Source organism: Urocitellus parryii, chromosome 11 (genome assembly GCF_045843805.1).
Source record: "Urocitellus parryii isolate mUroPar1 chromosome 11, mUroPar1.hap1, whole genome shotgun sequence".
In the NCBI taxonomy this organism is placed as follows: Eukaryota; Metazoa; Chordata; class Mammalia; order Rodentia; family Sciuridae; genus Urocitellus; species Urocitellus parryii.
In genome coordinates this window covers 65,724,076-65,738,821 of record NC_135541.1, presented here as the reverse complement: position 1 = coordinate 65,738,821, position 14,746 = coordinate 65,724,076, and the positions used below count along the sequence as shown (strand labels likewise).

General features: G+C 36.8%; 1 protein-coding gene across 1 annotated transcript in view; it reads left to right on the top strand.

Moving 5' to 3' along the window:
- Positions 1 to 10,368: 10,368 nt before the first annotated feature.
- The window catches only part of Znhit6 (zinc finger HIT-type containing 6), a 64,981-nt gene continuing 60,603 nt past the window's right edge, over positions 10,369 to 14,746 (top strand). Inside the window, exons 1-4 of the mRNA XM_077791301.1 lie at positions 10,369 to 11,170; positions 12,191 to 12,256; positions 12,348 to 12,454; positions 12,549 to 12,634. Of these exons, the coding sequence (XP_077647427.1) occupies positions 10,500 to 11,170; positions 12,191 to 12,256; positions 12,348 to 12,454; positions 12,549 to 12,634 (930 nt within the window). The 5' untranslated portion in view covers positions 10,369 to 10,499. The remainder of the gene's footprint in view (positions 11,171 to 12,190; positions 12,257 to 12,347; positions 12,455 to 12,548; positions 12,635 to 14,746) is intronic.

Here is a 14,746-nt window from a genome sequence, read left to right as displayed (position 1 = left end):
AAGACATTCACAGTCAAAATAATTTTAATTTCTCCCAAATATTTCCTATATAATTTCATATGCTATGGAATAATACAATATACCTTTATTTCAAAACTTCCTACAGTGAAAAAAAAATAACAACTTTCTACCAAATGTAAGTAGTAGATACTAGCAAACTTTTGGTTTAATAGTTGGAAGTGAGAAATTAGAAAAATTAAAATTTTTTTAGCTTGGCTTCATAGCCAAATATTCTGGCAAATAAAATGTGCTGTTTTAAGGGTTAGTTTTAAAAATAAATAAATAAATACTTTAGAAGTTTATAGAAATGTTTTTTTCTAAAATTTTAAAAAATCTATTACACATATTTCTCTATAGAAAATATGGTGCCTTCTTTATCAGGTCCTGGAGTCCTCTAATAGTAATGACCCCAATTGTTGGCTCTTTCTAAAGGCTCATCAATTATGATTGACCTAAATCATGATGTATTTGTTTGATCCAAGAAATTCTTTGACAGCAATAGATCCAGCCAATCCTTTGAAAACCGTTATTGTGTTCTAATAATTATGTCCATTCAAATCACAGTATAATCCAGGATCCTTTACTTAAGAATAAGAGCACTTGCCTCACATGTGTGAGGCACTGGGTTCAATTCTCAACACCACATATAAATAAATGAATAAAATAAAGGTCCATCATTAACAACTTAAAAAAATTTAAAAAAAAAGAATAATCACACCCAGAACTAACCTGTGGTTTCTTCCTGACCACTTACTTCTGTGCCCCAACTGTAGAACTCAAGCTCAAGAAATGAACTTGGCTCTTTATTAGCTATGGTATAAAGAAGTTCAAGCTCTACGGAAAGGCCTACATGGCCATGGTGACGTGGCTTTTGATTACCTGTGTTACCTCTTTTCTCATCAGAGTTAATATACTCCAGCTATACTTATCTGATATTCCATGAAAATTCTCTGTAGTTTTATTCCTCTCTCTAGAAATCTCTCTTGCTTTGTCCTTCTGGTCAACATATTTGCATTCTTCAAGTTGCTTCCTTAGGAAACCTTTCCCAGCTTTCCCCACAAAGGAATACATGAGACTTCCACCTTAGGTTACATTCTAACACTTGCTTTGGTGTTTTTGCAGTTTATGCATTTGTCTCCCCTCATTTAATTTTGAGTGTCCTCTCTGAAGGCAAACTGTAGATTTTAATATTTGTAAGTATTTATCACGGTACAGTGCATGATGCACTTCATGTCTTTCATGTTTTCAAGCTTCACTGTCTGTCCTGTATAAGACACTGTGCTCTGAGTTGGCAATCCAAATCAAGCAAAAAAGGTAGGGTTCCTGTGCTTACTGTCTGGGGGAGAAACTGAAATTAATAAAGTGATAATCTTAATGAATATGTAGTTATATCTTGAAATAAGTGCTATGAACTACCTCAATGTACATGCACACACACACACACACACACACACACACACACACACACAGTGCACACACACATACCAAAAAAAAAAAGAAAAGAAAAACTTACCTAGGCTGAGTAGAGGGGAAGAGAGGTGGTGAAGGAATGCTCCCCTAGAGAAGTAGTGCTTGGCCTGCCTCTGAAGGAAAAGTAAGGTAAGATGACACTGGAGGAAAGATAGAGGCCAGAATATGAAGGATCTTTGCAGGGTTATCACAATAATTTAGTTCTTTATCCTTCAGATTTGTTATCAGGTGTTTTATGTTTTTGAGACGGGGACTTGCTATGTTGTCTAAACTGATCTTGAACTCCTAGACACAAGTGATCCTCCTTTTGCATCCAGCAGCATTGGAGGTTTTAAAGGAGGTGACTGACATTATCAGATTTTGATCTATAGATATGCTTATTTATTGACTGGATTAACAAATTAATGATTGAACTAATAGGTTTAGCTAATTCTTGGGAATTCACTTTATGCTAACTCCATTTAACTGAAATTTGAGTGTCAATAACAAATTCTTGTGTTGCATGGTCTAATTGAAAATATATTAGAAATATGTAGCAATAATAAGCAGGAAATACTAGTTATGAAAAAATGTAGTGATTGAAATGAAATTAGTGACTGGGTTATAGATTGCATACCATGAAATACAAAATAGTGAGGCTGGAACTTACTTGGGGAACTCTTCCAGAAAGTATCTGGAATCAATAAAGAGAGGGGAAACACAAATTTTTAAAGATATGGAGAGAAGTTTGATAATAAAACCTTTCAAGAAAAGAGAAATTAGATTCTGCAACCTGTACAATCAGAAAAATAAAAAATTATACCCCATTTAATTCAAATGTATGAATTGTCAAGATCATTGTACTGTCATGTGTAACTAATAAAAAAAATTTAAAAAAGGTAAATTAGATGTTCTGCAATTTGTGATGAGATTAAATCCTGATAAACCCATCATAAGTTGAAAATATTGTAAGTAGAAATGCATTTAATACACCTGCCTTGCAGAGCATCATATCTTAGCAACATAGCACTTTGTAGAATACTGGTTGTTTTTGCTTGTGATCACACAGTTGACTAGGAGCTGCAGTTTGCTGCCACTATCCAGCATGGCAAGAGTTTTATGTCACATATTGCTAGCCTAGGAATAGATCAAAATTCAAAATTTGAGGCACAATTTCCCCTGAATATGTACCACTTTTGCATCATGGTCAAGTGGAAAAATCCCAAGTTGAACCATCATATGTCAGAAACAGTCTGTATCAACAAATGTTTCTAATAAACATATAGATATAGATGAAACTTCTAAAAAGATTTTTATTCATTGAATCTAATTATGTACATATAATAAAATAAGTGAGTTTTGTAAGGTAGTAGGACATAAAATCAATATACAAAAATCAATTGTATTTCTATATGTAAGCAATGAAATATTCAAAATGAAATTAAATAAGCTTTTCAAAATCACATCAAAAAGAATAAAACTTGGGCTAGGGATGTAGCTCAGTGGTAGAGCACTTGACTTGCCTAGTATGTGTGGGGCTGGGGTTCAATCCCCTATTCCACAAAACTAATGAATTAATGATGAATGAATAAAATAAAAATTGAACTTAAGCAAAAGACATGGAAAACTTTATACACTGAAAACTACAAAATTCTCTCATATTCTCTCTCTCATTCTCTCTCTCTCTCTCTCTCTCTTCTCTCTCTCTCTCTCTCTCTCTCTCTCTCTCTCTCTCTCTCTCTCTCTCTCTCTCTTTCTCTCTCTCTCCAGTACTAGGGATTGAACCCAAGTGCACTTTACCCCTGAGCTACATCCCCAGAGCTTCTTATTTTCTGTTTTGAGACAGGACCTCACTACGTTGCCCAAGCTAGTCTCAAACTTACAATCCTTCTGAGTAGCTGGATTTTCGATTGTGCCCCAACACTGCAAAGTATTATCAACTAAAATTAAAGACAATATAAATAACTAGTTGACATTCTGTTTTTATTGATTCTAAGACACAGTATTAAACTGCCATTTCTCCCCAAATTGATGTACATACAGCCCCAATCAAAATTCCAGCCAGCTCTTTTGTGGAAATGGACAAGCTGACCTTAACATTCATAGATGTATGCAAAGGGCCTCAAATAGCCAACACAGTTTTCAAGAAGAGCAAAGAAGTGCCCTCCAAGGTCAACTAGAACTCAGGAAAAGACAACAACCTTTTATGGGCCCTGCAACTCCAGTAAATCACTCAACCTCCAGATTAGGGGATTGAAAGGACCTTAGAGAACAGGAAGCCAACCAGTGTACATTCTGCAAACAGGAGGGTCATTGGAAAGGTAAATGTTTCTGAAGCTTTCAAAAAAAGTCATGTATGGTCAGCAAAACTCTGACCAATCCTTGCAGGTGATACAACTGGTAAAGGAAGGCTAAAGGAACCAAGAAGCTTCTTACAAGTGATCCCTGAAGAGTTTCAGCTGACCCTAAAAGAAGATAAGAAGAAGTCAATTTTGACCAACTTAGTCTTAAACACCTGGCAGGAGAGTATGACTAAAGTCATACAAAGACATTTAAAAGGAAAGACAATGTTTTTTTTTTTTTAATGTAACTTAAGATGTACACTTGTGTCAGCCCTACAAAAGTAAGTAAAGCTGGAGGCTATACTGAGAGGGTTCTTCTGTGGGAGTGCCTAATAATAATCACCACAAAGAACTCTATAGTCACAAGTTTTTCCTAAGTAAATTTGAGTCTGATCTCATAGGCCTACAAATCTTCCTAACCTCCTACATAGATAAATTTGATCTGTTTTTTACTGATATGATTATAAGTTACTATCTTCATTGTTTTCAGAGACTAGCTGAAATACTAATTGCCTTTGTGCTAATTGTTTACAAAAACGTAATGCCTTGCTGCTTTGTTTATTGTTGTCTTAGCAAGATCCCTGCCTTACATATGCCATGTCCAGTTACCCACCAACTGCAACCATGGCTCTCTGAACTGCCCTGATGCTGAATACCCTTAACTATTTATGCCCATCTGTCACAGAATGAGGACTTCAGTTTACTTCCCCCAACTTTGCCCTCTCTCAGAAAGAAGCAGCTTGGAGATGTCATCGTTCATTTTTCCATAGAAATGGAATGTAGAAATTGACAGTGGGAAAATGTAACAGTGCTTAATGCTTTGAATACAACCATTGCTTCTCTGCCAAAAACAAAACAAAACAAAAATAAACAAAGTAAAGAAGGACTTACATGACCCAGTTTAGACCCCTTTAGGGACTAAAGGCGTAGCCCAGTGATAGATTGCTTGCCTGGCATCTGCAAGGCCCTGGGACTAATTCTCAGCATAGCAAAAAAAAAAAAAAAAAAAAAAAAAGGAAAAGTGTTACAATGATCAAGGGAGTGTATACTGGTCTAAAGCATAAAGATATACATACAGATGAATTAAATTGGATATAAAGTCCAGAAATCCTTGTATTTGTTGTCAGCTTGTATTTGTTGACATTTTTAAAATGTCAAGGCAATTCAAGGGGAAAAATAATCCTTTCAACAATGGTGTTTACATAATAAGGTATCCATACATAGAAAAGAACTTAAGCCATTACTTTTCACTCTATCCAAAAATCAACTCCAAATGAATCCTATACCTAAATAAGCTAAAACAAACCAAGCTAAAGTGATAAAACTTGTAGGAAATACAAGGTAATATCTTTGAAACCTCATGCTATGCAAAAATTTATTAGTATTAACCAAAAAGTGCAATTCACTAAAAAGATCGATGTTATATTTGATTGAAATATAACACTTTTGCTCTTTAAAAGACACAACCAAAAAAATGAAAAACATGCCACCGACTTGGAGAAAATATTTACAAACCACACAATGACTTGGCATTAATCATCTATTACTGTGTAGCAATGACCCAGAACCTTAGCAGTTTAAAACTGAAATCTGGTTGCAGCTGTTAGCCACAGCTGCTGTCATGTCAAAGCAGGACTAGGACTACAGAATCTTCCAAGGTCACTCACAGGCTTCAGTTTCTTGCAAGTTGTTAGCTAGTTGTATTATTTACTGGAGCTGCTGTAGCAAAGTGACAAAGACTGAATGGCTTAAGGCAAAAAAAATATATATATTTTTTTCTCACATTTCCAGAAGGTAGAAGTCCAAAAGCAAGGTACCAGCAAGTTTTTGTTTTTTCCTGAGGCCTTTCTTGTTGGTGAGTAAATGACTGCCTTCTCACCGTGTCTTCACATTCTATTTTTCTATGTGCATTCATTACTAGTGTCTCTTTTTAATGTCCAAATTTCTTCTTCTTTTAAGAACATCAGTCAGACTGGATGAAAATACACTCTAAGTGCCCCATTTTAACTTAACCATCCCTTTTATTTACCTTATCTCCAAATTCTGACATATTGGAGTTAGGGCTTCAACCTATGAAACTTTAGGGGATTCAACTGAGCCTGTAACAGCCAGAGTCTCCAGCTTCACATGGATCTCTCTAAAGAGCTACTCACAACATGGCAGCTTGCTTCACCCAGAGTGAGGAATCTAAGAGAAAGAACAAATAAGCAATTGTGAAAGACATAAATCCTAGCCTTTTTTCAAACCTAATTTCAGAATGCCATAGTTCGGATCTGGACTATTCCAAAGGCCCATATGATGAAACCTTTTTTCCTCAACTTAGTGCTACTGGACAGTTATGGAAACCTTTAAAAGGTGAGGTTTACTGGGAGCTTTAGGTCATTAGAAATGTGTTCTTGAAGGGGATTATGGGACACTGGACCCTTCCTCTCTCTTTCTTTCACTTCCCAGCCTCCATTAGCTGAGCAGCTTTCTCTGCCATGTGCTCTCACTATGATATGCTGCCTCATCAAGGCTCAAAAACAATGGGTCAACTGCCCATGGGCTGAAATCTTTAAAATAAATCGTTTCTATTTTTAAGTGAGCCAAAATAAACCTTTCCTATTTTTAACTTGATTATCTTAGGCATTCGTTACATCAACAGAAAGCTTACAATTATGGTTTGGACCTTTAAAGACACCTGAAAAGTTCATGTGGTAGGTGAAAGGCCAAGGTTCATCATTGGAGATTAAAATGCACACACACAGACAGCAGTGACAAAGATGAAGCACTTTACTGCAAGCTGGTGCTAGTTTATATAGAAAGTGAGAGTTAGTTATCTTAAACCAGGAAGCTCCCGGGGCCAATCATAGTACAGGTCAGGTCATCACCTAAGGTGCGCGCATGTCCGCCCTGCATAAGATTCATGGGGAGCACGAACTGTCCACAAGTATGGAAGACGGGAGGGCCAATTAGAAGGTTTTCAAAACAACTTGTTATCCACCCACTGGCAACTTGCTCCCCGCCATGTTGCATTAGGGGCTCCTTATCTGAAAGGCCCGGGGAGTTCTAGCCGCCCACTGTCGAGTTGCCCGCTGCCATGTCTGAAATGCCCGGGGAGTTCTCAGGGAGACTCCCAACAGTAGGCAATGAGAAATGCTCAGAGAAATGTTTAGATTGTGACGAGTGTAACCTCATCAGTGAATTAATCCATTTAATGGATTAATAATTTGAATGGACTACTGAGTGGTAACTGGAGGCAAGCGGGTATAGCTGAAGGCAATAGTTCAATGGGGGTGTGCCTTTGAACTATATCTTGTCTCTGCCTCTCTACTCCCCTCCCTCCATTCTCTCCTTACCTCCCTCTCACCCCTTTGTAGAAGCCATGAGCTGAGCAGCTTTCTCTGAAATACTGTTACCTTTGAGATATACAGTTGAAGTTTAGGTCCTTGGTGTCCTGAACAAAGAATTGAACGAGACACACAGAAGTAACAGATGGAGTACAGATTTATTGAAGGTGAAGATAACACTCCACTAGGTAGAACAGAGTGGGCTGAGAGAGAGAGGCGCTCAAGGACCCAATGTCTTCAAATTCAGGTCTTATATTCTAAACTGTGGGGTGTTCTTGTCCCTGTACATACCTGATTGAAGATCTTACCCCATTTTCTCCCATTGGTTATCTTATGATCCCAATTTCCCCCCATTGGTTACTTTAGAAAACATTATTAAAATACTGCCCACTTTACTTCCATTGGTCATTTTTAAAATTTGAACTCTGGTGGGAGTTGTCATGTGATAAATCCTCAGTGGAACTGTGGTAATGGGATTGATTAAAACAGGGACAGAACTCGCCTCCTTGTCTTGTCCTCTATCGGCTTCTTTCTAGTACTCCATCTCTACCATCTTGGTGTCCCTGAACTCCTACATAATAATACCCTTCCTTCATGAGATTCTGCCTCACTTTGGGCCCAGAGCAATGGAGTCAGCTGACCATGTGCTGAGATCACTGAAACCATGAGCCCAAACCATAAGCCTTTTCTTCTCTAAGTTGTTTTTGTCAGGTATTTTGGTCACAGTGACCAAAGGCTGACTAACACACACAAGTAACATAATGTTCTATTCTATGTTATCAGTAACAGACTAATTCTGGAATAAAGTAGTAACATTCTACACATTGATATGACTAGCCTCTTGAGATCTTGGAGAACATATTGTTATCTGTCTACCACAAATCTGTATACATAATATATGGAGACTACTATAATTTGATAATAAAGAGACAAGTGAATTAAAATGGGCAAAATATTTCAATAAACATTTCACTAAAGGAAATACACAAATGGTCAGTTAGCATATAAAATGATGTCAACAACACTTAAGGAATGAAAATTGAATTAACAATGAGATACCACTACATACCCATAATAAAAAAAAATAGTGCCAAGTGTTGACAAAGATACAGAGAAACTGGAACTCTCAACCAGTGGAAATGTAAAATGGTATAGCCACTTTAAAAAAACAATATGGCCATTTCTTAAAAATTAAACCTAAACTTGTCATATGACCAACTGCCAGGTATCTATTCAAGGAAAATAAAAAATATCCAGATAAAAAGTTGTATATTAATATGGAAACAGTATTAATTATTCATAATATCTGGAAACCTCCAAATGCCCATCAACTAGTACATGAATGAATAAATGTGGTACATTCCTATAGTGGAATATTATTCATCAATATAAAAGGAACAAACTACTAATAAATGCTACACCAGGAATGCTTTCTCTATTTTAAACTCTTTTCCTAATGTAAAGAGTAATCCAGCTTGAAGACCTATATATGGGCACATGTCTGTAATCACAGAGAATTGGAAGTCTGAGCCAAGAGAATTGAAAGTTTGAGAGCAGCCTCAACAACTTAGAGATACCCTGTCTGAAAATTAAAAAAAAAAAAAATCCAAAGGTTGGGGATATAGTCAGTGGTAAAGTGTCCTCAGTACAAAAAGGAAAAAAAATCCAGTCAAATTTTTCTTTGACTCCAAGGGCAACTGGCATCTTTAAGTATCCCAGCAAGAGACTAAATGATCATATGATTTCTCTGGAAACTTCCTCTTCACAACTTAACAAGGGGATTTTACTCAATTCACTATACTTATTTTAATGTTTCTTTCAGGGCTATTCAAACAGTAGTGGCCCAACTAAGATTCCAAAATTACCTCAGGGTTAAGGATGTAGCTTGATGGTAGAGCTGTACACTTAGCAAGTGTAAGGTCTTGAGTTTGATTTCCCAACACTGCAGCAACAATTCTCTTCCCTGTTCTTCTCATTGACTCAAAAATTCCATTCCCTAACCTATGTGTGAATAGCCTGCAAATTAACAAGACCTGAAGGGTTAGCACAAAAGCCATTTCTTTGAAATTTCCACACACAGGGAGGAAAAATATTTATCTTTTTTATATTTTTATCGACTCTTTTTAGTTAAGTAAAACATTAGGATACATTTTTGACATATCACAAAAGCATGGCATATAATTTGCTCTAATTCTGTCCCCAGCACTTCAACAATCCCTACTTTCCCCTGCTCTCCTCCTTCTACTGATTTTTCTGCAATTTATTTATAACTTCTGTGTGTGTGTGTGTGTATCTTGAGAGACATTAAGTGAAAATCAATGTCTGATTAATTTAGTGCCTAATGCTCAAAACATAGTAATACTTTTTAAAAATTCTTGAAACTGATGCAAGGGTAGTGTTTATTTTTGAAAGTGCATGTTATGTTTAGATCTATTCCCGTGCATTGAACTTTTGCTCCAGTCTTTAAATAGAGTTATATATTAAGAATATGTATTCTAAGAGTCTTGTAGAATGCTAAGTATGTAGAACGAGCTGATACAGGCTATTGTTGATTGAGTTGAAAGAATAAAAGTCAATACCCCTTTCCTACCTGAAACCTAACAGATTCCCTGTAGTAACAGCCACTAGATACTGACTTTGTGTGAGTCACCCCGAGCTTCGTGATTTCATGTAATCTTTGCAATAACATTAAGAGGTTTGTAATACCCCATCCCTAGTGTATAGGTGAAAAAATTGAAGCGTGGAGACACATGACATCAGGTGCGTCCTCCATTCTCAAACAAGATCAGTTTTAGCTCGGTGTGGTGGCACTCGCCTCATCCCAGCAGTTTGGGAGGCTGAGGCAGGAGAAGTGCACGTTCAGACTAGCTCAGAAACTTAATCGGGCCCTAAGCAATTTAGCAAGTCCCTGCCTCAAAAATAATAATAATTAAAACGGCTAGGATGTGGCTCAGTGTTTAAGTATCCCTGGGTTCAATCCTTGGTACCAAAAAAAAAAAAAAAAAGAAAAGGATTACAAATTAGGGTGGGTCTTCCCATTGTAAGATTTAAGAGTTTCAGCTTTCTTTGTAAACACCGCAGCGCCAGAAGAACCCTCCTCCGGCAAGGGTGAAGTGGGATTAGCAGTGGGAGTGGCTTTACAAGATTTTCTTAAGGGATGGGTCTGGACCGCCGCTAGGCCGTAAAGAACTCAACAGGTCGTGAAGTGTCGTGGCGCGGAAGCTTTGCTTCACGGCAGTCCCGGCCAGCGAGCCAGGCTGCATTCGCAGCTTCCGACTTCTTTTCTCCACACGTGTGGTGCTGTTGTAGTTCTGCCCAGTAATTCTTACTGGTAGCGTGGTGCTAAGCTACATCGAAGAACAGAGTGGCAGCGTAGCTGATGGAGTTTGCCGTCGAAGCTGAAGAGACTTCGGGAGGAGTTCTCCAGAGGATAGCTGAGGGGGTGCGCCTGAGTCCCGAGTCCGGTAGGGAGGGAGTCAGGGACTTAGCAGGGATGGAGGAGGCCAGTGGTGGAGAGAAGGGGAAAGGATTTACAGGAAGGAAGACGACAGAGAATGCAAAAGAAGGAAGTGGGCAAAAAGCAGAGGAGGTGCGAATGGACTTAACAATTGTAAAGCAAGAAGTCATGGACTGGTCGGATATAGAAGGCGGCTTGTTGAATGGCCAGTGGGTAAAGCAGGAGGTGGAGGATGGACCTGAGGTGAAGGATGAGAAAACTGGCATATTAGAGGTGAAGCAGGAAGTGGATAATAGTAGTTTGGTGGTAAAAGAAGAGAAGGTAGATGAACTAGGGGTAAAGGAAGAGAAGGTGAAGGTGAAGGAAGAAGTAATGGACTGGCCAGAAGTGAAGGAAGAGAAGGAGGATTACTTGGAGATAAAACAGGAGGTATTTGTTGGTCAGGATATAAAAGAGGAGGAGATGATGGATGGAGCCTGTGTAAAAGAAGAGAAGGATTTCATGAAGAAAGAAATGATGGAAGACACAAAAGTGAAAGAAGAGCCTGAGATCAGTCCCCCATTGGGCTGCAAGAGGAAACTGGCCATGTCAAGGTAGGGCAGGGAGAAATTCCCCTGGGTGATTAAAGCTGTGGAGTCCTCCGTTTAGTGATGGGAACCACACTAACAGTAGGTGAAATGTGAAAAATAGGCACAAATTTAGTCCCTGGACTCAGAGTGATGTTGTGCAAAAAGGGTTAGAGAAGGGAAGGGTATTTTGAGATAACAAATTCAGTGAAGATATGTGAAGTGGTAATTTTCAGGAAGTACTGGTCAAGTTAGGAACTGAAAATTCTGGAAACCAGAAGACTCTTTGGAATCAGTATCTGACTAACTTTTATATACTTTAGACCCAGTAGTCTTTTGAAACAGGATATAGATGAGAGAAAGTCTTATAAAACCAACATTGACAAAGTGGGTTGAATTAAAATTTAACAAAAATGCTCTTGAAATCAAATGTGAAACTTGTGTATGGGTACTTTGAATATTGCTTTTGTTTTTAGTGTGTGATCATGTGACAACATAGAAAATCAAATTGTGGTCAGATTCTTGAGACTATTACTATCTAGAACATGGGTGAATCATACAGAAGTAACAGTAATTTGTCAGTATTCCAAGATCCTAGAAGAGCGGTTTAGGACAGATGATGGGTAATAGTATTTCTAGATAATTGTGATGCTCATTCTCAGTTAGGTGTAGAGCTGTGAGAAAAAGAAATTACTAATACTCTCTTTAAATATGGCTGGCTTTTATACTATTTTTTTTCTGGTGTGTATACTTTTAAAATATCAGCATAGGTCAGAGTTCTAGATACAGTCACACAGTTTTTACCAGATTACCCAGAATACAAGTCACAAATAACAGTGAATGATCTCATTTCCTGATAAAAGTACAGAAAAAATGTCTGATTTTAAAAAATTAATAGCAATTTCAGTAAATATTTTTATCATTGCTTGCACATACTTTATTCACTGAGACTACCTACCTAAATTGTGACAAGTCATTGAATCAGCAAAATTTATAAATAGATAAGTAGAATTAATTTTTGATAATGTTATATGTGGGCTTTTGTAGGTGTGAAACTTGTGGTACAGAAGAAGCAAAGTACAGATGTCCACGTTGTATGCGATACTCCTGCAGGTATATGTGTGTATATATATAACTTCTTACCTTATTACCTGTATCTGTATGCTTCTCCAAAATATAAGTTTTTGTTTCTTTGTTTCTTCAGTTTGCCCTGTGTAAAGAAACACAAAGCAGAACTGACCTGTAATGGAGTTCGAAATAAAACTGCTTTTGTTTCAATACAACAGTTTACTGAAATGAATCTCCTAAGTGGTAAGCCATCTTATACATAGTTCCTGGATATTGTTATATGTTCCTGGATATTGGTGTATGTCACTTGTTTATTTTTCTATCCTGAAATTTTTAGATTACCGATTCTTAGAAGATGTGGCAAGAACAGCAGACTATATTTCTAGAGATGTTTTCTTGAAAAGACCAATAAGCAATAAACATGTAAGTATTCTTCTAACTCCTTATAGGAGTTAACTTAACAATTCCTTCCAATCAATAAAGACCTGCATCAGGAACAAAGTTGGTGTGTTTGGGAATTGGCAGAGTGACTAAATCATAATGAGGAAGAGAATGTTGAACATGAGGTTAGAGAAAGGGGTAAAGGTTCCCAAGTGAATTCAAAATAAAAAATAGAAACCATAGAAGGGTTTTGAACACATTTACTTTTTGAAAGATCACTCGTGCTGCTGTGTGCACTTAAGGGTTAAGAGTGGGAGAATGGAAGCAGGGAGACCATTTATAAAGTTATGTGATATCCACATGAGAGATGATGGTGGCTTGGGTCATGATGTTAGAATTAATTAGGAGGTGATTAGACTCTAGTTTTGATTGAAGAGCTGAGAGGATTTGCTGTTGGAACACACATAATTTTCATGCTTGCATCCCTTTTTCATTCCTTAAGCACGATACAAAACTAAGGCTTTCATATTTGAAATATTTTGCAACTGGTATCTCAGAAATTTTTTGATATTTTGATTAAGTCACAGATTTATATTCAGTTTTTAGAGGCCATTTTAATATTGAAGTTGCAAAATTTAAATACCCTTTTATTTGTTTTTATTTTTATGTGGTGCTGGGGTTAAAAACCTCACTTTATTGGTATTATAGGTACACATAATACATTACACATGTCAGAAATAAAATTAACATGCATCAACTCATTTTTCCTCAAGCTTAATTAAGCATAATTAAAATTCTACTTAAAGAGAAATTACTTTTTATTGTAAAATACAGCATGCATGTAAAAATGTTAATAAAATGGAAATATAGTATAATGGTTAATTATATCATGAATACCTATATAATTACTACCCAGATCTAGAATTAGAACATTACCAGCTTCACAGAAATTCCCTGCCACCCTCTTATGCCTTACCGTGATCTGTTGTCTTTTCTGCATAGTTTCTGTCTTGTTACAGTACCATAGTTTATCCATCTCTTGTTCTTGACTTTGAGTAGTCTGTAATAACAACAACAACAAAAAAAGCTACTTTTAATATTTTTATGTGTTGTGTTTATGTATTGTGGTATGGTAGAAACAGTGCTACTCTTCACACTTCTGATGTGCTTTGTGTATGCACATGTTTTTGTAGGGTTTATACTTGAGAGTAGAATTGGTTTTCTGTAATTCATATCTTCAGTTTAACTAGATGTGATTGGAACTTTTTTTAAAGTAGTATATCAGTTTTCATTCCCACCAGTTATTTGTAAATATACCTGTTGTCTTTAATACTTACTTGATTTGGTCAGACTTTTAAAATTTTTGTCAAATCTATTGGCTGTGTATGATCTCTATTGTGTTTTTACATTTGTAATTCACTGATTTCTGTTGAGATGTAAACACCTTTTTGGACATGTGGATTTCCTCTTTTGTGTAGTGACTGTTCAAGTCTTGTTGATTTTTTTCATTGTTTTACTTTCTCTTTCTTACTGGTTTATAAGAATTCTTTGTATTTCTTAGATGCTAATCAATAATTGATTGTTATAAATACCATTAATTTTATGGCTTATCTTTTCATTTGATAGTGTCCCTTGTGTGTGCCATAGTGGCCATTGAACCCAGGGAGCTCTACCACTGAGCTACATCTCCTTCTCTTCACAGCCCCCTGAGTAGCTGGAATTCCAGACATGTGCTACTGTGCCCAGTTTTATTTTTTATTTTGAGACAGAATCTGGCCAAATTGTCCAGGCCAGCTTTGAACTTGGGACTTTCCTGCCTCAACCTTCCAAGTAGCTGGGATTACAGGCTTTTGCCACCATGCCCCACTATAGTGTCTTAATGTAGTCAAATTTACCACGTTTCCTTTATAGTTAGTAGTTTTACATGTTCTAGAAAGAAAACCTTTCAGTTATGAAGATATTATCCCATGATTTTCTGAAAGCTTTATCATATTGCATTTCACAGTTTTGTCTTTAAACTACCTGGAATTGATTTTTAGCATCATGTAAAGTGAAGTCCTATTTAGCTTTTATATATGGGTAATCCAGTTTGCCTAGCACCATTTACTGGAAAGTTCATCCTGTCTCTACTGCTTTACAGGACCAAATTTGTCA